The sequence below is a fragment of the Lissotriton helveticus genome, chromosome 4_1 (assembly GCF_964261635.1).
Source record: "Lissotriton helveticus chromosome 4_1, aLisHel1.1, whole genome shotgun sequence".
In the NCBI taxonomy this organism is placed as follows: Eukaryota; Metazoa; Chordata; class Amphibia; order Caudata; family Salamandridae; genus Lissotriton; species Lissotriton helveticus.
Window position 1 is genome coordinate 796,989,726 of NC_136063.1, and position 24,261 is coordinate 797,013,986.

Sequence of the window (24,261 nt, forward strand, 5' to 3'; positions counted from 1 at the left end):
CATCGCCCTCACTCTGTCCATCGCCCTCACTCTGTCCATCGCCCTCACTCTGTCCATCGCCCTCACTCTGTCCATCGCCCTCACTCTGTCCATCGCCCTCACTCTGTCCATCGCCCTCACTCTGTCCATCGCCCTCACTCTGTCCATCGCCCTCACTCTGTCCATCGCCCTCACTCTGTCCATCGCCCTCACTCTGTCCATCGCCCTCACTCTGTCCATCGCCCTCACTCTGTCCATCGCCCTCACTCTGTCCATCGCCCTCACTCTGTCCATCGCCCTCACTCTGTCCATCGCCCTCACTCTGTCCATCGCCCTCACTCTGTCCATCGCCCTCACTCTGTCCATCGCCCTCACTCTGTCCATCGCCCTCACTCTGTCCATCGCCCTCACTCTGTCCATCGCCCTCACTCTGTCCATCGCCCTCACTCTGTCCATCGCCCTCACTCTGTCCATCGCCCTCACTCTGTCCATCGCCCTCACTCTGTCCATCGCCCTCACTCTGTCCATCGCCCTCACTCTGTCCATCGCCCTCACTCTGTCCATCGCCCTCACTCTGTCCATCGCCCTCACTCTGTCCATCGCCCTCACTCTGTCCATCGCCCTCACTCTGTCCATCGCCCTCACTCTGTCCATCGCCCTCACTCTGTCCATCGCCCTCACTCTGTCCATCGCCCTCACTCTGTCCATCGCCCTCACTCTGTCCATCGCCCTCACTCTGTCCATCGCCCTCACTCTGTCCATCGCCCTCACTCTGTCCATCGCCCTCACTCTGTCCATCGCCCTCACTCTGTCCATCGCCCTCACTCTGTCCATCGCCCTCACTCTGTCCATCGCCCTCACTCTGTCCATCGCCCTCACTCTGTCCATCGCCCTCACTCTGTCCATCGCCCTCACTCTGTCCATCGCCCTCACTCTGTCCATCGCCCTCACTCTGTCCATCGCCCTCACTCTGTCCATCGCCCTCACTCTGTCCATCGCCCTCACTCTGTCCATCGCCCTCACTCTGTCCATCGCCCTCACTCTGTCCATCGCCCTCACTCTGTCCATCGCCCTCACTCTGTCCATCGCCCTCACTCTGTCCATCGCCCTCACTCTGTCCATCGCCCTCACTCTGTCCATCGCCCTCACTCTGTCCATCGCCCTCACTCTGTCCATCGCCCTCACTCTGTCCATCGCCCTCACTCTGTCCATCGCCCTCACTCTGTCCATCGCCCTCACTCTGTCCATCGCCCTCACTCTGTCCATCGCCCTCACTCTGTCCATCGCCCTCACTCTGTCCATCGCCCTCACTCTGTCCATCGCCCTCACTCTGTCCATCGCCCTCACTCTGTCCATCGCCCTCACTCTGTCCATCGCCCTCACTCTGTCCATCGCCCTCACTCTGTCCATCGCCCTCACTCTGTCCATCGCCCTCACTCTGTCCATCGCCCTCACTCTGTCCATCGCCCTCACTCTGTCCATCGCCCTCCCTCTGTCCATCGCCCTCACTCTGTCCATCGCCCTCCCTCTGTCCATCGCCCTCCCTCTGTCCATCGCCCTCCCTCTGTCCATCGCCCTCCCTCTGTCCATCGCCCTCCCTCTGTCCATCGCCCTCCCTCTGTCCATCGCCCTCCCTCTGTCCATCGCCCTCCCTCTGTCCATCGCCCTCCCTCTGTCCATCGCCCTCCCTCTGTCCATCGCCCTCCCTCTGTCCATCGCCCTCCCTCTGTCCATCGCCCTCCCTCTGTCCATCGCCCTCCCTCTGTCCATCGCCCTCCCTCTGTCCATCGCCCTCCCTCTGTCCATCGCCCTCCCTCTGTCCATCGCCCTCCCTCTGTCCATCGCCCTCCCTCTGTCCATCGCCCTCCCTCTGTCCATCGCCCTCCCTCTGTCCATCGCCCTCCCTCTGTCCATCGCCCTCCCTCTGTCCATCGCCCTCCCTCTGTCCATCGCCCTCCCTCTGTCCATCGCCCTCCCTCTGTCCATCGCCCTCCCTCTGTCCATCGCCCTCCCTCTGTCCATCGCCCTCCCTCTGTCCATCGCCCTCCCTCTGTCCATCGCCCTCCCTCTGTCCATCGCCCTCCCTCTGTCCATCGCCCTCCCTCTGTCCATCGCCCTCCCTCTGTCCATCGCCCTCCCTCTGTCCATCGCCCTCCCTCTGTCCATCGCCCTCCCTCTGTCCATCGCCCTCCCTCTGTCCATCGCCCTCCCTCTGTCCATCGCCCTCCCTCTGTCCATCGCCCTCCCTCTGTCCATCGCCCTCCCTCTGTCCATCGCCCTCCCTCTGTCCATCGCCCTCCCTCTGTCCATCGCCCTCCCTCTGTCCATCGCCCTCCCTCTGTCCATCGCCCTCCCTCTGTCCATCGCCCTCCCTCTGTCCATCGCCCTCCCTCTGTCCATCGCCCTCCCTCTGTCCATCGCCCTCCCTCTGTCCATCGCCCTCCCTCTGTCCATCGCCCTCCCTCTGTCCATCGCCCTCCCTCTGTCCATCGCCCTCCCTCTGTCCATCGCCCTCCCTCTGTCCATCGCCCTCCCTCTGTCCATCGCCCTCCCTCTGTCCATCGCCCTCCCTCTGTCCATCGCCCTCCCTCTGTCCATCGCCCTCCCTCTGTCCATCGCCCTCCCTCTGTCCATCGCCCTCCCTCTGTCCATCGCCCTCCCTCTGTCCATCGCCCTCCCTCTGTCCATCGCCCTCCCTCTGTCCATCGCCCTCCCTCTGTCCATCGCCCTCCCTCTGTCCATCGCCCTCCCTCTGTCCATCGCCCTCCCTCTGTCCATCGCCCTCCCTCTGTCCATCGCCCTCCCTCTGTCCATCGCCCTCCCTCTGTCCATCGCCCTCCCTCTGTCCATCGCCCTCCCTCTGTCCATCGCCCTCCCTCTGTCCATCGCCCTCCCTCTGTCCATCGCCCTCCCTCTGTCCATCGCCCTCCCTCTGTCCATCGCCCTCCCTCTGTCCATCGCCCTCCCTCTGTCCATCGCCCTCCCTCTGTCCATCGCCCTCCCTCTGTCCATCGCCCTCCCTCTGTCCATCGCCCTCCCTCTGTCCATCGCCCTCCCTCTGTCCATCGCCCTCCCTCTGTCCATCGCCCTCCCTCTGTCCATCGCCCTCCCTCTGTCCATCGCCCTCCCTCTGTCCATCGCCCTCCCTCTGTCCATCGCCCTCCCTCTGTCCATCGCCCTCCCTCTGTCCATCGCCCTCCCTCTGTCCATCGCCCTCCCTCTGTCCATCGCCCTCCCTCTGTCCATCGCCCTCCCTCTGTCCATCGCCCTCCCTCTGTCCATCGCCCTCCCTCTGTCCATCGCCCTCCCTCTGTCCATCGCCCTCCCTCTGTCCATCGCCCTCCCTCTGTCCATCGCCCTCCCTCTGTCCATCGCCCTCCCTCTGTCCATCGCCCTCCCTCTGTCCATCGCCCTCCCTCTGTCCATCGCCCTCCCTCTGTCCATCGCCCTCCCTCTGTCCATCGCCCTCCCTCTGTCCATCGCCCTCCCTCTGTCCATCGCCCTATTGCCCTCCCTCTGTCCATCGCCCTATTGCCCTCCCTCTGTCCATCGCCCTATTGCCCTCCCTCTGTCCATCGCCCTATTGCCCTCCCTCTGTCCATCGCCCTATTGCCCTCCCTCTGTCCATCGCCCTATTGCCCTCCCTCTGTCCATCGCCCTATTGCCCTCCCTCTGTCCATCGCCCTATTGCCCTCCCTCTGTCCATCGCCCTATTGCCCTCCCTCTGTCCATCGCCCTATTGCCCTCCCTCTGTCCATCGCCCTATTGCCCTCCCTCTGTCCATCGCCCTATTGCCCTCCCTCTGTCCATCGCCCTATTGCCCTCCCTCTGTCCATCGCCCTATTGCCCTCCCTCTGTCCATCGCCCTATTGCCCTCCCTCCATCGCCCTATTGCCCTCCCTCCATCGCCCTATTGCCCTCCCTCCATCGCCCTATTGCCCTCCCTCCATCGCCCTATTGCCCTCCCTCCATCGCCCTATTGCCCTCTCTCAGGGGCGCCACAGCATGACTCAGGGGCACCACAGCATGACTCAGGGGCACCACAGCATGACTCAGGGGCACCACAGCATGACTCAGGGGCACCACAGCATGACTCAGCGCCACCATTCAACAACAACTGGTTCAAATATGTTCTCTCAATGTTTCAAGCTTTATTACAAATGCCACAAAAATATGTTAATATTTCACTTCTGTTCTTGGATTTTCGTCACAATAAAATACACTGAACATAATCTTCACAAAAGTTATTTACAAAAATTTCAGCTATTGCCATTATAAATTACAATAACTTTTATTAAAGTATTGATTATTTTGAAAAAATTAGAAGCCATTGTTATTTGTAATATCAATACATCTCAGTCACGTAAATACAAAACATGTTGCATTACAAATACTATAGGTGTCATATTTGCGAAAGTTATAACTATTGTCATTGTAAATGACAAAGCTATTAATTTAGCTATTTTCAAAAACAAAACATGAATAAAAGTCATTTGCAAGACCAATAGCTCAAACTTTCCTAATGCGAGACCTATTGCATTGCAAATGCTTGTTATCAATGGTTTTATGTGAAATGGGTGAACAAAAAGTGCTCTTTACTTGAATTCTTTGTATTCAGTTTTTTAGGTAGATTAATAGGAGATTAAAGTGTGCTGAAGAAAAATTTAGGCCTCATTGACCTCAGGAATTTAAAGACGGAAATCTCTGTTTCGGCAATATTACTGTGGTGCGATGGGACAAATGAAGTACCCTTGTTTAACAGAGCTGTCTGTGCTTGGGCAGCACGATTTTAGATGTGTTAATCACTAGGTTATTTTTGTCTTGCTCTTGTAGTGTAGTGTTCTTCTCTCCATTTCCAGAACGGTTTCTTTGGCTCCTACGTGTTTTTCTGTGTTTTTGTTTGGTTGATTGTTGGCTGCTGGACCTGTCGATGAAAAAGACTCCTTTGTTGCAATATACACAGTTTGCACAACTTTGCATCCCTTTGTGTGTAACTACCTTTTTTCTTTTTTGTCAAAAGCTCTTTGTGATTTCTGGATCGTTGACAAGCAAATGTGGGTTTTTGGTATTTAACAAAAAAGAAAAAAACAGAGGTTGTTGCACACAAAGGGATGCTAAGGTTGGCAAACAGTGTACAGTGCAATAATGTGACAACCAGCGATTGTTTGACTCACTCAACTAAAGGCACTGTAATTACATTACAACATTCAAGCATGTGACATAAATCAAATGTCATTCACACCTTGAAATGCCCATGTAGAAAATTGTATGTGGGAAAACCTGAACGCAAGATAAAAATGTGGATATCAGAGTAGAAAAGCAATATAAGAAATTATAATGTTTAGTCGACTGTTGCAGTGCACTGGCAACAAGCTGGACACAATTTTGCACAATTGCGTTTAACCATCCTGGAGGCCTTAAAACCTAGATCTGAAGTGGGCCCGCACAAACAATTGGCAAGATCCGAATTCTTTTGGATCACAAAACTTAATGCCATGTAGCCGCATGGGATGAATGACAGACTGGAATTTGTTTGTTTTCTTTAAGTTTTGATTCATGACATACAAGAGTTTTTTTTTTTATCTGACATTATTTTGCTGCATACACTATTTAGCTTGCAGATCTCATTGTTCTACTTTAGACTGTATTGGCATTTTTTCATGTTACCGAAGTTTTAAGTTACACCTTCACTGCGTTTTTTCGTTATATCTTCATTTACACTTTCACTAGGGTTTTTCGTTCTACCTTCATTACGTCTTGGTCCTGTTTCTGTCAGCCATTAAGCACGTCACCACTTTAAGAATACACTCTCCACGTACGTCATGACAATCGTAACGTCACGCACACATCGTTAATTATTTAACCTGCATGTCACACCAGCTTTCAATTTTTGTTTCGTTCTGAAGAGGGAACGTGGTAAGTAGCAGTCAGTTTATTGGGTAATTGGGTACCGAATGTGTGTAATTTTGTTAATTCAACTGCATGACATTATGTGAGCACCTTTGAACAACTTTCACTCGGAAAACTCGTGTCACTATGGTATGGTCGTTCGTAAATCACCATAGCATGATAAATCACTAACGTACAAAGCATCCATATTCACGCAGCATGAATATTGATAGCACGCTGTCTTTTTAAATAAACACACAACTATACGGAGCACTTTTCTGCTAATAGGCATGGTTATTTCTTTACTGCACTGTTTGTAACAGATTGAACGGGATCATTTTTGGTGGTCTAGACCGACCCGGGAATTTAATCCAATGACATGGGAGAATGCTGGGCATGTTTGTTCACGCTAATTCTTCAGTTCTTGTTTTACTATCGAGACTAGATTGAGCTGTCTTCTGTTTAATTTTTGTTGTAGATGTAATCGAAAGGCTTCTGATGGGTCTTTGACGACCCAAAATTTATTGGGTTTTGGTACAGCGCAAACTGCCAAACACTGTATACTATGAAGGATACAGAATAACGAGGAATATCACTACCAATAAAAAGTGATGATAATTAATTGAAACTTTGCAATTCATTGGAAACATTGGACATAAAACTTGAAGTTTGGATGATAAACTTGTTCATTTTTAAGTTAAGTGTGCCCGTCAGCTTGGCAGCGGTCCATCCGCAAATGTTGGGTTTGCCACATCTGACAGTGATACTGGGATATAGATTTTTCAGAGCTGAGATTTTTTTATTTCATTATTAATTGTTTTCTGGGATGCTATGTCTACTGGTTTAGTATAATAACCTACTAAAAAACGTTCTGCACTCCTGCTCAAGAGGCTAGAGACTTCTGCATATCATTGAATCTTGATAAGTATTCATGTGTTAACTACGTACTTCTGTGTTTACATTCAAAAGGATGTTAACATCTCACCCCCACAGGATGGGTTTTCAGGTGTTGAATATAAGTGGTGCAGGAACTAAAAATGTAGCAGTTTATGCCTATGGTTCATTGGCAAACGTTTAGTTTGCTTACAGCAATATTACTCTCTTCCCTTAGTGATTCAGCCGCCCAAATCTCGTTCCTAATCTGTCCCAGAGCCTCTGTGTGACTCTGTCTCAGTGACATGCAAGTGGTGTATGATCTGGAAGTCTGTCTAGTGACATCAGTTGATCCGATAACCTGAGTCAGCGGAGTGAATGCCCCTGGTCCATGTACCTCAATCTCATGTAGAAGGAAGTGATCCAGAGGAGGTGTTCCACTACCTGGTGTGAGCTGTTCTACTGCCACACACTTCTTCGTGTTGTACAGGCTATTAAGGTCACCAAATTTATGCATACCATATTTTACCATGGTGTAGTGCATCAAACACTTTTATCAGTGGTAATAGAGGGTTGTGTAGTAGAGGGAATGCCAACAAATATAAAACGGTATTCCTAACCATCAACTTAGTCTTTTCCAAGCCCAACACATTGTTTCAATAATTTTTTGTTCCCTCGCTAAGCCACGGGGTAGCGAAGCTTTAAGAGGTACTCCCTCTGTTTTGCCACGTACATATTTGACATTTGGAAATATGGCGGCCGAGTGGTACTAGTGTCTGGTGAAATGGCCCTGTGCCACCAGATGATATAGTTCTGTAGCCCGGACTCCCAAGGCCACCTTTCTTACATGAGAAAGCATGAGGATGTCCCAGCCTATCCGGGGTTTTCTCGGCCCAAATGAATGTAATTAGTAGGCCTCTAAGTGTGGAAAGAAATGTTGTCCATTTTATTGTTAGTGACTTTGCCTGCCAATGATCAGGGTAATTTAATTAATTTGTCTAGTTGCACCTGTAAGCTATCAATCGCAGGTCTGTACTTTAAGCCCAGATTCATGTCTTTGTGTCGATCTACACCCGGGTATTTAACTGAATCCTCCATCCATCGTCTAGGGAAGTCCAGCTCTGTCGGCACCATACATTCAGGGAGAGGGAAGAGATCAGACGTTGCCAGTTTAGGACCAATTCAGAATAGTGGCCGAATCTTATAACTTTGTGTATTAGGCCCGCAAGATTACTTGTGAGAGCTGACCACTAGGATATTGTCTCAATAGATAGATAACAATGGACGGCCAGTGTGGAAGTCAAGTCCCCTAAGGAAGTGAGATTCCTTTCTGTCAAAGCACGGAGGTAGCTCTGCTAATCTTTCTAGGCTTATAAAGGCTGAGTATTCAAATCATAATTTTCTCCCTCATACTTTTCGTGTGTGTTACACTGACATTCCACAGGCTTACCAAGGCTTCCTAAACAACCATGTTTGTTCACCTGCAAACCATGTGTGTGTCACACTGACATTTCACAGCAAGGCACCACTTTGCTATGCGCTTACTAAGAATACTAACTTTTACCATACAGTTCAGCGTTGTAAAAGTCTGTATTGGATATTACGTTTCACACAAGGAATGTAAACAACTGTGGAAAGACTAGATCACACAAAACACAACTTCAATCTTGTTAAACTTCTTTATGGATTACATTTCATGATTTTGGACTTTTATGTGTGCTTAGGTATCTCTTATTACTAGTACCTCTGTACATTGGAAAGTGGTCCAGTGTCAGACCATTGACCCAAACATGGGCCACCCGTTCTGCAACCAGCTACTGAATGTGTTTAGTGAAGCACTTGGGAATGCCCACTTTCTGTAACATTTTCATTAGGTTTACCATTGAGCGAGTCAAAGTTTTTTTGGGCATCCAGCAGCACCTCAGCTGCTTTCACGCCAGGGTCACCTGATTTGGTGCACCAAATATGGTGCTGAGGTTAATGGCTGTCGATCTGTGGGGCACAAATTTGTATAGAACCAGGGAGATCAGCTGCCCCATGAGGACTGAGTGTCTGTCGGCTTTCACCTTAGCTTTAATTTGTTATCCAAATTTATGAGTGAGATTGGCCTTCACGTTGCACATGCAGGGGGATCTTTGCCAAGTTTGGCAATTGTGATTACAGCCTTGCTTAGAGTAGGTGGTAGTGTCCTCTTTGTTAATGATTCAGCATACATTTCTAGCATTCTAGTAGCAAGAATGTTTATATTCTTTGTAAAATTTGCCTGTCAAGCCATCTAACCCCAGCGCTTTACACCCTGACAAACTGGCATTACTAATTGGAATACGATTTTCCTCTGAAAGTATGGGAGCATCGAGAAACAGCTGATGGCTGCTACACAGCCACATCATTGCAATGCCGTTGTGAGAAGAGTGTATGGAGGCTGGTGATTCCTTAACACAGAATGTGTATAACTGATCATGATAGTGGACAAATTCATGAGCAATACCTTCATTTGTTACCTTTAGTGTCTCGCCTTCCTCAGTATGTAATTGGAATATATGATTACTGTTTGCGTATCAGTTCAACAGTGTATGCAATTTTCTGCTCTCTCTCCACTTCCCCATATACAGCCTATGCTTGGTACTTCATGTATGTTACCTCACTGTCCGCTGTCTCTCTAACTGTAGCAGCAAATGGCGGACATGAAGATACGCCGTCTGAGACATCTGTTTTTTTTATTTTTGAAACATATATTTATTAGGCATTTATTTAAGTACTAAAGGATAAGTAAAACTGGAGTTTGGGGGGGGAGGAGTTCAGGGTCGATCTCAGAAAATAACAAAAGGAGGAAAGGCCATGTATGAAGATCCTCATATCTCAGAGTCAACCTGAACAGCATACAAAGTCTAATGAAGCAGACATAAAGATAAGCATGTTAACATCAGACATGCAGATCTTCATTACTTACGGACTCCTGGACTAAAACAGATTAGAGACTCATCTCCCCCTTCAGATTCATCATCCGATGACAAAAGTCCTCCCAGTTGGTCCTGCTGTAATGTGACCAGCATAACAGCAGATGGGTCTACCCCCGCCCTATCCCTCTTAAACTTTTTTAAAGGCAGTCCAATTCGTTCAAACTAGTACATCCTGTCTTAAATTATCAGTCAAGCATTCCATGGTGTGTATATAATCCATATCTTAGATCTTCACAGGGAAAGACTTGGTTGGCGAGACTTCATCCATGTGTGGGCTTTTGTGAATCTTGCTGCCAGTTGGAAAAAGGTGAGCAGCATACCTCTAGGAGTAGTGTATGAATGAACTGAATCCTGCCGGGCCTCTCCCATCAAAAGCATCGGAGGGTCCTTTGGTAGGGTCACTGAACAAACCTGGTGGATCAAAAGGATCACCTCAGGCAAACATGTGTTAAGTGTGTACAGTGCCTTCACATGTATCCCAACCATGGCATTAAGCCGGACTGGGTTAAAATACCATATTGTGAAAATGTTATATGCATTAGCCCTATCCTGGAGAAAGACAAAGGTCTGGTTGCAAAGCTGCTGCCAAGTGTCATCAGCAGTTGTAGTCCCTAGATTCTGCACCCGTCATGACTGGTAAGGATGTTGCCGTAGTTGGGAAAGGCTACTGGGCAAATATTTGTTCCAGAAGTGTTTTGGTTTTACTACAGTTATTTTTCATTAATGGTGTGGTCGTCCAATACAGCATCTGGTTAAGACGGAGCCCATCTGCAGCCGATAGATGGAATTGATGCCTGCATATCTCCCTATCTAATATAACCCCCAACTAGGCACAACTCCCCCAACAGAGAGGGTATCTCCCCCGCTCCTACGCCAAACAGCAAAGTTTGAGCCTCGCGTGCCCAGTATAAAACTCCGGGTTTTGTATAATAGGAGAAAGAGAGGAATGCTATTTTGTAGCTGTGTGGTGACAGATCATTTTATGAAAAAACAGTATAGGTGAGACGCACACCTGTTTAACACGTTATTTTAACCAATGTGCTCTCATGCGTTGTACTCAATTGTTTTAGACTCTGTCGGTGTGCTGGCATCTCGGCGCTCTGCCCATTTTGCGCTGCAACATAGTAAGAACACAAAGGGGACCAATTTCCGGTACCCATTGCCGCGACAACCTATTTTAATGAATTCAATGAATCAAATTCGTACTCAATCCTTTGTTATTTCTCAATTTTATCCAATATATTTCATCTAGTTTGTTCTTCAATCCATTGTACTCATCTCCATATTTACTGTTTCACTCTTAACTTTTCCAAAATAAACGCAGGAAATCCACTGTTTCCACATGCCATTGATTTTATTGGAAACCCAATGCATTTCGGGTACAACCCTTCTTCAGGGGTTTCTACAATACAAAAAGATCACAACATATTTAATAACCATGTTCCAAAGAGCTCAAAGCCATAAAAATTCAACTTTACATTCTCAGACAAACCATTGGTACATAAAAAGTGCACTCGTATCACTTGTAGCTCAAGTGTGAATATCCCCTGTCCCTGTTTCGACATTAGAACTTCAAAACCCCTCTTTTATCTAAACATCCTGTCATCTATGCATGTTGCTTCATCCCACACTTTTCTTGACAGATCATTTTATCCTAATGACTCAGAAGTATAGCAGTTGCATACATTGATGTCTATTAAGGCAAAAAATAATTTTTGAACCTCGTCCACATAATATGATGCAGAGGATGACAGATCATCCCTGCTCCAGGAGCACCCAAGGTTTGGTGTCGGGAAGGTGATGCCATTCGAGAGCAGACTGTAGCGAGGATAGATGAATATAATGCTCTAAATTTGGAATCCCAAGCCCTTCCTCGGCCATTGCTCATGGTATTTGGTGTGTGGTATTGTGCTACATGAATTGTATCAACAGTTTTTGGATATACTGAACAGTGTTATGATGGACCCAAAGGGGCAAAGTATGCATTACTTAAAGGAGCAGGGGCAGAAAGTGCATTTTCACTACATTAATGCACCCAGCCATAATATCTCCATATGGTTCATTCCATCACTTGTATCACGCCCTTCAGTGTTTTTAGGTCCAGCTCACCCCTTCTCCATTGTGAGCAAATATCTTCAGTACTCTAGCTTGTTTAGATAATGCAGTACACTGGATATAACCTGTAAATGCTTCCCAAAGTGTAGAGTGAACCAATATCAACCCCTCATTAAGTCTTCAAATTTTCCAGTATCGGCTCAAGCATCTCACCTTGGAAAGCCTCATCAGTGACGGACGGCACACCCAGGAAAACGCCAAGACTGGCAACAAAATTTGGAGCATGGCATATTTAAAGCTAATTTAATTAGTGTGATCAGAAAGCATGCATGTTAAGTGCGTGATTTCCGTAGCGCCGAATAAAAGTGTATTCTCCTTTGTGTACATGCCGCAGATGCTATGTGTCTATGAGGTCTAATTGAACTAAGATCTCACCCTGTTCAAGTGTGGGTGTGACTTGTCAGTGCTCATCATTTCAATGGTGAGTCACTTGAAAGAAGACCAGGATCCCAGATAAGTAACTGCCTTCCTTTGCCAACTCTTATTCTGAACCACTGTCACTATCTACATGCCCACATCTATACTCTTCCAGTTCTCCAGTGTTGGGGTGAGAGAGAGCCTATGTCCGCTATGTTCTCTGCTGCTTGTCCTTAGAACCTGCTTTTAATAGCTTCAGAGCTACATGGTTGTTCTTTTGCTGTTTGGTCAACCTTAAAAGTTCTTTATGGTTAGCCTCCCAGTCCAAGGCCCTTATCCTGAGTGTCAAAAAGACAGACATAGTTTGACACCACTTTCATTTTGGCTGGAATAGAAGGCATACAGTCTACTCACATTGCTTTTATCCTCTCTTTCAACTCATCAAAATTCAAAATTCTCCTAGAAAATCTTGGAGAAACATCTGTTTTGATGATTCAAGCATCACTCAACCACCTCTGAGTGCAATCTTAAATGTCACTTCCCTGCGGCTTATTTCAGTCATCGGATCGGGGGTGGGAGAGAGGGGACTCCATTGCTCTATGTCCCTACTAGACCACAAAGCATGTCAAGAGTTAATCAGGTGTACTCTATGCCTTTGGTCCTATTCTCCTGGATTTGCTTGAATTACCTGCTTTCTGCCCTCAGCGGTACCTTAACTAGAGTTAGGTTATTCTGACTTATACACCTTTTCGCGTCCCCCACACATTCGTCATGTGCGTTAGTGAGCTTTAAATTCATCTCCAATTCCAACATGAAGCCCTCTGTTTTAGTCATTCTGTAAACTACAACCCTAAAATATTTTCTCACCAGCGCCACACCTACCTACCCCTGCCTTACCAGTGTTTATTCAAATGTTTGCTCACCAGTGCCGCATCTATACCTGCCTTACCAATTTTTATTTGCAAAACCGATCTAGTATTCTTAAATGGGTGTATCGTAACTTCTGTGGACAAAGGCCTTGCTGCAAGCAACCTGTTCACTGCATGGAGGTGAAGGGGCATGGTTTGGAGATCCTCTAAAACTGCAGCTACTCTATGCCAGGAGGAAGAGGGAGGTTGTGTTTTTGCTCAGCTTACCCTGTGTAGGAAGTAGTCCACATTTTTTCTTTTGCAACTTAATTTGTTAGTAAGCAGTTAAATGTACATTCTGTGTTTAAAGTTGTACTTAGCTATGGGCATTAAAGCATAACCAGTTAGGAAGGGTAAATTACATATATTGTCTTTAATTATGTTTTTTCTTCCAAGGTTAATTGGGACATTCCTTTGAACCTTGCATTCCTTGGACACAAATCTCACATTTCCGGGCAGCACTCCCCACTACTACCATAGGGTGCTTCCTCAACTCTGACTGGTCAAGTCACCCCAAATAGACTTTCTGCCCCTGGCCTCTATATTCTTTCGAGAGCAGTAGATGTCACATTTAGTTGCCTGCTGCACTAACCAGGTCAACAGTAATGGATTGATCCTCGGCGGTGTGGGGGGCAGTTTTAGGTATACTCTTCAATTCTACTGCAGCTACAGTCACTCAGCACTCTGGGACTTTATTCAGGCCAGCTCCTCACTCTAGGGCACTGGCTGCTGCAGTCTCAGCAGCACTGGTCATTGGTGCCTCCAGTCCAGTCACTCCCAAATCCAAGGCGTGTATCCTCATCATAGCTCTTTATTCCAGAAGGTGCGCTCAGTTTACTGCTGCTAAGATACTGGGTCCAGAAGCCATTCACTAGCCTCCTGGCATGCCATGTCGCCTTTGTTAGCAGTTTAGGCAGTACTCTCCTTCACCTTTTATCCTGCTAATCATGGCTTTCAGAGGCTTCTGTTGGTGTGTCTCCATAACGGAGTCACACGACACCTCACGATCCAGTGGGTGAATTGCATTGTGCCTTATCAGTCATTGAACCCAAAAAATCAGTGGAGAAGGAAAGAGAAGCTGTGATCCACTCGGCTTCCAATGGTTAGTATAAAGATCAAGTAGGGGGGAGAGTGGACCACTTGTCCTGTGTCACAAGGGTCTTAATTAACGTGGCAGACCATTGTTCTATTCACGCATGTTTGTGAAGCAAGACTAGAGAAGAGTATAACAGGGAAATAACACAAAGGTCTTGTTATTGTTCTCAATGGCAGAGCTGGGTAGGCCAACTCGGGACCTGGTGAATGGTCTCCATGGCCTCTGTGTTACGGTTAGAGTAACGTTTTATCGGGGTATGAGGTTTAGTGCAGCATCTTTAAGTTTCTTTGGCGTGCATATGAGTATGGGTTCTAAATGTATTGTGTAGTTGTCAGAACACAATATGCCGCTCCTTTAAAACTGTTGTGCAGCAATTAATTGGTATCAGAGACACGGCTCATTCATGACGAAACAGTGGTTGTGTGAACTGACAACGAGTAGAGTGATGTTCATTGTATATTGCTGTCTTATTCGAGATACAGGGCTAGAGTTGCCTAGATGTTGTGAATAGACGCGCTACACTGTGTGTATTATTGTCTCGAGAACTTCGGATCATAATGGCGGGTTCTCTATCGTTCGCCGTCTTTTAGCGGGATGGTTAGTGCGCTTTGTGTTACTTTTGAAACCTTAATCTTTACTGTGGTCATAACATAGTATTAAGTGTGATCATAAGGATAATAGTAACATTTAGTGCTTTTATACGCGATATATTCACAGGTCAGCAAATATACGTAAGTCATTGAAAATAATCGTTACCTTTGAGCTCATTGTTTATTATAACATCGGGGCACCAACGGGTCAGGAGAACCTCTTACTGAGTAGGAAAAAGGGGGAGGAATCACGTTAGTGACCGGTTACTCACGGTTACTGCTTTTTCCAAAAGTATGCTTCTTCCTCGCTTACTGTCGCTCAGTCGGAACTGCTTGTTCTGACTCTGTATGTGGTTTCCCGGGTAATGCGGTGCCGTTGCCAGGCGTTTTTTAGCTCTGGCTCAGAGTTTTGAAATAGACAATAGACTGTTGGCTATTTGTGGTTGCCAATGGTGGTTGGCACATATGTTCATGTTTTAGGGTGAGAAGAGAGACTGCATTAATGTTGGTGGCATGAAGTTGTATTAGATGTAGGCATGGATAAGTACTATATTGGAATTGCCATTTGTATTTTTCGGCATTATTAATTTATTTGTTTAAAAATACCAAGGATTGATGAATCTGTTTTAAATCCGAAGTTGCAAAACAATGAATTGTGCATTAATCCAGATAATGGTGTCATTGTTACTGGTGATTAGCATGATATTTGGTATGTTTTTCAGAAAGATTATCAGACAGCTCAGGGATACTAGGGCGAGTTCATATACTGCACTTATGCTAATGAGTGCCATGGAATATTGTCATTCAGTCCCTCCTTGTCCGTGTTGAGGCGGTGAATCCAATGTTGTTCTTTCTCATACAGGATTCGTTCAGCGTTATGGCTCTTGACTGGTAGAGTCTCTAATGCCACCCAATTTTTGTCCTCTGGGAGATGGTGTTTCTCAATGAAATGTCTGCTCATCTTTGTAGTTGCCTTTTTACATGTGGTCTGGCACATTAAGACCCTGGTGACACAGGACAAGTGGTCCACTCTCCCCCCTACTTGATCTTTATCGGTCATTGGCCAGGCATTTGGGGAGGGTGGCCAGTGAGTCCCTGGTCGTCTGCCTTCACAACCCATGTATAGATGCACCACTCAGAAACATGCCAAAGGCCATGCACTGCAAGATCTGACTACTCCCAAGGAATTAAGCAAAGTGTCTGAAGAAGCTGAAAACCTGGCTTTTCAATTAACGCACCATAGGCAGGGTTAGGTGGCGATGCACACACCTGCTCCACGACAGGATACCTTTGCAGGTGATGATGTGCTTTATAAATACACAACAATTCCAATATGCCAATAACAGTCATATACTAGTCATGAAGGCCCACAATAAGTCAATGACAGGACAATATATTGCCAGAGATATCTAAGCTGTTGTCAGGAATAGCCACAATATACTAAAGATGGTCTTATATTATACATGGACATTTATCAAATATCAAGATTTGTCAAGATCTATTAGCTATAACTGGGTGGTTTGGAATTGTAAGCTTTAGTGCCTGAGTTTTGGCTGTTTGACTTTATTTATACCAAATATTTTTTTTGATCATTTGCAGAGATGTAAAGCCTGACAATATGCTGCTTGATAAATCTGGCCATTTGAAACTTGCAGATTTTGGTACATGTATGAAAATGAATAAGGTAAGAGTTGTATTCACAAGGATTGTATCCTAGTTTGTTTTTTCCTAAGTCTTTTCATGTCATATAATGCCTAGATAAACATTGTTAAATTAAGTAAATGAAGGTTTAGCTAAAGAGCTGCCATTTAATACCGTGCCTGAACACTCAAACTGTACCAGCGTTATTTACAGGACTCGAGAAACCAAATCTTTTTTAGTGCTGTGTCTATTGCGTTTATTTAAGTCTTCATCTAATGGATCCTGACCGAACAGGACACTTAGATTCCAAACATTTCAAATATTGCATGTAATGTGTTGCTCCTCTTTCCATCCCTACACCTTGTGTCACTGAATAACCCTTCTTCCATGACACCTCCTCCTTCCTAAGTGAGCAAATCCAATAATAGATGTTTTTATTAAAATTATTTTTGAGCTCTCCAACCTGTATTTGTTACTGTTTTGACTAATTGCGTACTGAGCTGGTGGTGTGCAGGTCAGGATTTTGTCTTTGGAGATTTATAATCTAGTGTCGATCTAGACCCTGATCCTGACTTGAACGTCAAGACTCAAAAGCTCCCCCACCCACTATGGATCTGCCTTGATCAGGGAAAGATAATATGGCTGTTCTTCCACTGGTGGAAGACAGTTTGATCTTTTTGTTGTTGATCCATGTACCTAACTGATTAGGCTGCCTTTTGATTGTGCACTTGTATGTTCTTGTAGTAATGCTGTGGAAAACTTCACAAAATATTATTTTTTATTTTGGACCTTATGGACCTTTTCTAGCAAATTTCTCTTTAATTGTATTTTTAATGTAATATTTCGTTGATCCTTGTAAATGTATTTGAGTAAAATATCGGCTTAAGTAAAACAGATGCACTCATTCATAATTGTTAGTTTCCTGGTCCCTTAAAATGGTCTGCTTGATCAATGGAACATTTTACGTTTTATTTGGAGAAAAAGTGAGGGGTGGTGGTCCTGGATGACAGCCTCCTCTAATTTCTTTTGTTCCTCAATTCATGAGTCCTGACGACCTAATGGGATTTACTGTTTAGTTTGGGCAATTTGCCTACACACCACAGCAGAGCGAGTACGCAGGCTGAAGTGTGCACAGTATGAGCATACTAACAGCTGAAAGAGATAGGAAACTGTCACCCCAAGAAAAGGAGCTTGCTTTCGGTTGTAAACTTGAATAGGACTGAACAATTGCACTTACATGTAATGCCGTAAGTCAACTAACCTGACAGAAACAGAACCCAACTAGAAAGCAACTGAAATTACTCACAGCAGTGACCTTAACGTCCTGAGGAAGACCCCTGACACAACAAAAGAAGGAAACTTGATTCTTTGAAGTAATTGAAGTGGCGACAGAAGGTACTATACTATTCTATTATTTATTGAACAAACGCTTAAAGACTCGTACATATAGAAAATGATACGGATCATAAACTGGCACCTCTAAAAGGGATACATTATGATATATGACTGACTGACTGACTGAAGTACTTATAAAGCGCTCGAATGCCGAGGCGTCTTGTCGCTTTAGTGACAGAGAGAGCGGTGAGAGCAGATCTTAATGCGGAGAAAAAAGCCAGGTTTTCAATGCCTTTCTAAAACATAATTTAGATTTTTGTGAGCGCAGTGCAGGGGGGCAGAGAGTTCCATAGTTTGGAAGCTTGGCACGAAAAGGACCTGCCACCCCATCGCATTCTTCTTATTCTTGGCTGACATATTAAATCATGATTGGCTGATCTCAGCGTACGCGATGGTACATATCGAGGGAGGAGTTTAGGAAAGTCGTCTGGTCCCATATCGTACAGGGACTTGTGGACCAGACAGAGAACCTTAAACTGTATTCTGCACCTGACTGGGAGCCAGTGAAGTTCCTTGATGACTTTGGACGTTGGGTGGCGATAGGGTAGATTCAGCAGAACCCTGGCTGTGGCATTTTGAATTGCCTACAGTTTGTTCAGTTGTTTTTCTCCTGTGCCCAAGTAGAGTGAGTTGCAATAATCCACTCAGGACATTACCAGGGCACCCATTACAGTCTTTTTTAACGTTGGAGGGATGTAAGGTAGAACTTTTCTAAGAACCTTGATGGTATAGAAGCAGGTGGAAGTTACCTGGTTAATCTGTGATTTGCAGGAGAGATCTTTATCAACCTGGAAGCCAAGATTCCTAACCTTATCTGCAGGACTAGGACAGGAGCCTGCCTCCGGAGGCCACCAGAGGTTGTTCCAGACGGACGTTTTTTGACCGAACTCGATTATCTCGGTCTTGTCCGTATTTAGTTTTAGAAAATTACAGCTCATCCAATTTTTTACACCGAGAAGGCACTTCTTGAAACGCTCTGCAGTGGCTTCAATAGACTGGGATACTGACAGTACAATTTGAGTGTCGTCGGCGTACGACACTAATTGCAGGCCGTGAGATTGAATTAAGGCAGCTAAAGGAGTGACGTATAGGTTAAACAAAGTAGGCGATAGCGCCGAGCCCTGAGGGACCCCACCTGAGAGGGAGAATTCGTCAGATTGAAAACCTTCCCAGTGCACTTGTTGAATTCAGGAGTCCAAAAAAGATGTTAAAAGAGTTAGAGCAGTGCCGGTGAAGCCTAGAGTTCTTAATCTGTTTAACAGAATCGAATGGTTCACGGTGTCGAACGCCGCTGTAAAGTCTAGTAAAATCAGGGCCGTTCTGCCACCCTCGTCCATTGTCCTACGAATATTTTCGGTTGCCATGATCAAGGCAGACTCTGTTGAGTGGAAAGGGTGAAAGCCATGCTGAGAGGGGTCTAGGAGCTTGTTGTGGTCAACGTACCTCATCCATTTCTTGGTTTATGGCTTTCTCCAGAATCTTGGCTGGCAGGGGTAGGCAGGATATTGGCCGGTAGTGCTTAAGCTCCGTAGGATCCAACGAGTCCTTCTTAAGGATAGGCCGAATGCAGGCTTTCTTCCAGCTACTGGGGAAATCACCAGAGGTGATAATATTGTTTATCAAGGGGGTCAGGACAGCTGCCACCGTCTGTGGAATCATGTGCAATACACGTGGCGGGCAGGGATCTAACGGGCCCCTGACTTCATCTGTGTGATTAGATCTGACACCTGTGTCTCCTCTAATAGGGGGAAACAGGAGTAGCTGGAACCAGTCAGGGGAGCAGTGTCATTATTTTCGATAAGTGAATTTAGTGCAGAAGAACTAAGATCATCGTAAACTGTCTGAACCTTTTGTTGGAAGAAGTTCGCAATATTAGTCACAAAGTTCTGGTCGGGGCTAAAGACAGTGTCGCGGGGGCTCTTGGTCAAATGAGTGACAGTTTTAAATACTTCTCTGGCAGTGTTGGAAGCTGCCTGAATTTTATTAGTAAAATAGGCTGATTTGGCCTGAACTATTGCGGTCTTATATTCCTGCAGGGCTTTGGTGTATACTAATTTATTTTGAGCACTGTAATCCGAACGCCACAACCGCTCAAGTCGTCGGCATTTCAGTTTTATGTGTTTCACCTCTGCGGAATACCACTGCGCAGTCGCAGATCGCTTTCTGGCTTTTTTTATTTCTACAGGAGCCAGCTGGTCGACTGCCTGACTGATCCAGTTTTGGAATTTGATCGCTCCCTTGTTAGTATTACCAATATCGAGAGCAGGGGGATCCTTTGCGAGTAAGTCAGCCAAGAGGGCAGGTTCAAGTTTATTCCAAGGGCGTGTTTTTTCAGGAAGTGTGAGGCCTCTTCGATGATTTAGCAGGTTATTCAGAAGCATGTTAAAAAAAAATAGCACTATGATCAGACCTATGATCAGATATATGTTTATAAAACACTGCATTTCTTGTGAATATCTTGTCATTGCACATTTTGTGTTTTTGGGTGTAACAGTGAAAAGGATATCACATATGCACTCAAAAGATGGACTCAGGCGCTGCGTTCTCAGTGTTGGTTTTTAGTTTATACAGGTTAAATGAAAATTTAAATGTCATGGTATTTATAGAGCGCACTGTCACCAGACGGTCATCTTGCGGTGTCGCCTATTCGGCTTCCTGGCGCTGATACTCATACCGCTGTGGAACCCCTCTTGGCTCTCCCTGTGAAGTGTCCACTCCTGGGCACCCCCAGGGTGAAGCCAGGCATCCTTAGCGCTGTTGGGGCCGGTGTGGAGGCTAAGCAAGCTATTGCAGGGTGAAGCCAGGCATCCTTAGCGCTGTTGGGGCCGGTGTGGAGGCTAAGCAAGCTATTGCCCAGAGTTGCAGCGTGGGGCCTGTGATTAGAATAGGCACCGAGGCGAGAATTAACATGTCCGAGGAAATTGAGCCCGAGACCCCGCCGAGGCGGGAATCGAACCCTGGTCCCCTGGCCAGAACTCTGCATCTGGGTCTGCCGCTCTAACCATTGAGCCACACTCCTCCACAGGAGGAAAACCCAAATAGTGTTTTTGCCAAACGTCATGTTGCATTAAAATGGATGGCAACAGGAATTTCGGTGTGACGTTGTTTAAAATTCAGTTTAAATTTTAGATAAGTGAAAGAAAGTACATCAATCGGCCATAATACCTTTTCCAGTTAAGACCTTTATTGTGGGGGAACAAGCTTTACATATATACCTTGCAACAAGTATGTGACAATACTTTTTTTTTAGTTCTAGCTAGGTGCACTCTAGAAAACAAATCTCCTCAATCGAGTTCTGTTAAAGGCCTCGCTCAGATCATCTGGCTTCAACACTCTCCAGAGTTTGTCAGTGGTGAACTTTGTGCATAAACACATCTTATGATCTTGAAAACTCATTGTTTCAAAGTGACCTTTAATTAGAGCATTGGGCGGGAGGGCACACATGCAGTCCCACGCATGCATTCACATGCTCACACACACCAATACACATCACACGCTCTCATTCACATACATTCATACATCCATACATCCACACGCACCAAACATTAACTAATTATATAACACTTGCCTTCTGCAGTATTTCTTGAGGGAAGCTTCAGAGGTTCCCGAAGGGTTGGTATTGCTGCCTCCTGAGGAGGTAGCAGTCCCTCACATGTCACAGACCCCAACCCACTCTGTGAAGAGGTGTCCAGATAGGTACTCAGCCCTGGGCACTTCAGGGCTTAAAACTGAAACGCCCAGGTCTGATGCTGACAGTTTTTTGTCATCATGAGGGGGAGGACCTCGATGCACTTTGCCAAGCTGAGGAGGTCACGCCCACTGGGCTGTGACATCTCAACCTGTCAAAATACTGCTCAGGCAGCCAGCTGCTTGCACATTTAGCACATGTCGATCTCCTGGCTGCCTGACCTGAAGATAAAGAGTGTTTGTCAAGCTGACATTTGCTCACCCTGACAGACCCTCTTTATATTGGCCAAAAGGTAGAGGGCAACGCCTATCCACGCTTAAACAGACCGCTGCTGTTGTTCCACCTCATTGTACTCATGCTATATATGGCTTAAAGTACCCCCTACATTGCATTATAAGGCTATTGCAAGTCACCGAGGAGTTCTATGACTATAGAGGAGCAAGGCCGAACATTCCCATGTTACTGAGGATTAAGGCTTATTTTGTTGCTTGGACACCTCTCCATGTATCCAGCACCATGTGCTTTGCCCCTTCTATTTGTTTTGTTTTCAAGCACGAGTTCAAGCATTTGTTCTCACGTACCCCATTCCCCCTTGTTATTTAAGACTGAGCACTATGGTGTAAAGGAAGCCCCATGCCTGGCCACAGTCCATCATGCATTGGGCTGAATTGGTTCTCTCGGTCTCTTGTTGCATTTTCCTGCTGTAGTGTACTCAGTGCAGTACTTTGAGTTGAAGTAATTGCTGCCTTGCTTGGATGTTGCATTACTTACCCCCACTTTGTGTCTACTTTTCTCACATCCCTATCCTGTTGAGATCTCAGTTTAGCCTGTCTGTAATTTTTTGTTGAATTTTGGTATAATAAACCCCAGAGACTGTTTTCTGGGCAGTGCTGTATAGGTTGTTCTTGAAAGATTGTTACTGTTAGGATTGGTTCAGAGTATTTTCACTACCTCATGCTTATAGGTAAGTGGCTGTCACAAGTAAAGTTTCAAAGGGAGAAACAATTTGGCAAACAGGCTCAACATTTCCAGTAACTTTTGACTGCTAATGTAAATTAAACTACAGAAGAAGGGATATCCCTATCAAGACTCCAAACCAAAATTTTATTGGTGCAATATTATGTTTTGATGATCCGCAAACCTTTGCTCTGAAATTGAAGTGCCAAATTTGACATCTGTTCGAAGTCCCTTCATCAAATATCTGTTATATGTAGGATGCTAGTTTTATATTTCTCCCGTATTGGATTTATTATAGATTCATGTGCTTGAATGTTCCCCCCATTGTCGAGATGGGAATCCCACTGTAATCATATTAAGTAGTACAAAGCAAAGCTGTGAATATTGAAACTTTAAACATGTGACATTGGTAATCAATTCACATAATTTTCAATAGAACTAAACTTCAGCCAACAAGGAAACAGGTGCTGATCCACGCCTTTCCTCAAGGGTCACCATACCTTAGTTTTCTTACCACACGTCACGTCTCCCTGAGCTCTACTTGGTTCTTCATCGAAATCGAAATTCTACATTTCTAGGCCTTACATTCAACTCCTTCAAACATCTGCTTGAAGGTAACATCTAGACTGCAAATTATTGAAAGGAAAAACCAATCCAGATTTTTTTTTTATATTTAAACCCTACGAATCCTGTGTAGAGTATCCACTTAAGGAATGTCTATTGTGTCTGCAGAGTGAAACTATGATGAAGTCCATTTAAGGATTCAAGCGTGATCCAAAGAAAGAGGCATGATGAATGGCATGGAAAAGATGGAGTACTGTCATTTCTTCAGATTACTTTTTCACTCTAATCAACCTTGAACATTACCCGATACCTCAACAGGGAGTCTACATTTACTCCCAAACGCCATTGTTTTATTTAATATTAATGAAAGCACATGAAATCTCAACTAGCGCGTAAGAAGTGACAGATTACTAACTCTCCAAGTACGTTTTTCCTTGAGTTGCTTATTACAGAGCAAGATATTACACTTTTGAGCATTATGGTCTTTGTAAGAAAACAGGCCTTTTTGAAAATGTCCCCCACTTATAACCCCCTTATGGACTACTCGATGCTGGTTTTCGACAGTACACTGAAGCCTCCTAACCAAGCCCGAGTGCTATCTGTCTAAAACTGTGTGAATTGGTAACCCCAGTTGGCAAAGACTTTTAACACCCTTATTTGTCCCTAGTGTATGGTACAGGTGGTACCCCGGACATGGGTGCTAAAGGGGCCACCAGGACCTGAAGCACTGTTTGTGCCGCCCTGAGTGACCCTGATAAACCTACTGACAGCTGGCCTGCCACTGCAGACTGCTGGCCCAGCGCAAACTGCTCAAACTCAACTTTGTCCTCACCATGTGTGGCAAAGTCAATGCACTATTTTTAATACATGCCAATCACCCATAGGGAAGGCCTCCTGAGCCCAGGAGGCATGGTGCATTATATAAAAGGTCTGGACATGTAAGTAGAAGCTTATATGTCCCTAAAGAGGCCGTTACCATTAAAAGCTGCTACAACATATGGACGGTCCATAGGATAGCATGGACCTGGTTACTCATTATACCTTAGATGTGACAAGATGATTGAAGTTCTACATTGAGAGAACTCAACCAGTTAGAAAATCTGACCAACTTGTTCCAGCATTCGCTCCTCAAAGGAAAGGTACAATCAAGGAGTAGAATAGCACATTGGCTTTTATCAGCAGTAGTTTTTTGTCACGAAAAAGCTGAAGGTCCTATGAGGGAGAGACTGTGAGCTCTCTTCAATAGCAG

The 24,261-nt window shown here is 45.6% G+C and overlaps 1 protein-coding gene across 1 annotated transcript in view; it reads left to right on the forward strand.

The window, feature by feature from the left end:
- ROCK1 (Rho associated coiled-coil containing protein kinase 1) overlaps window positions 1-24,261 on the forward strand; it is a 2,099,493-nt gene that overhangs the window by 365,750 nt on the left and 1,709,482 nt on the right. The window contains exon 6 of the mRNA XM_078687444.1: window positions 16,367-16,451. Within this exon, the coding sequence (XP_078543570.1) occupies window positions 16,367-16,451 (85 nt within the window). The remainder of the gene's footprint in view (window positions 1-16,366; window positions 16,452-24,261) is intronic.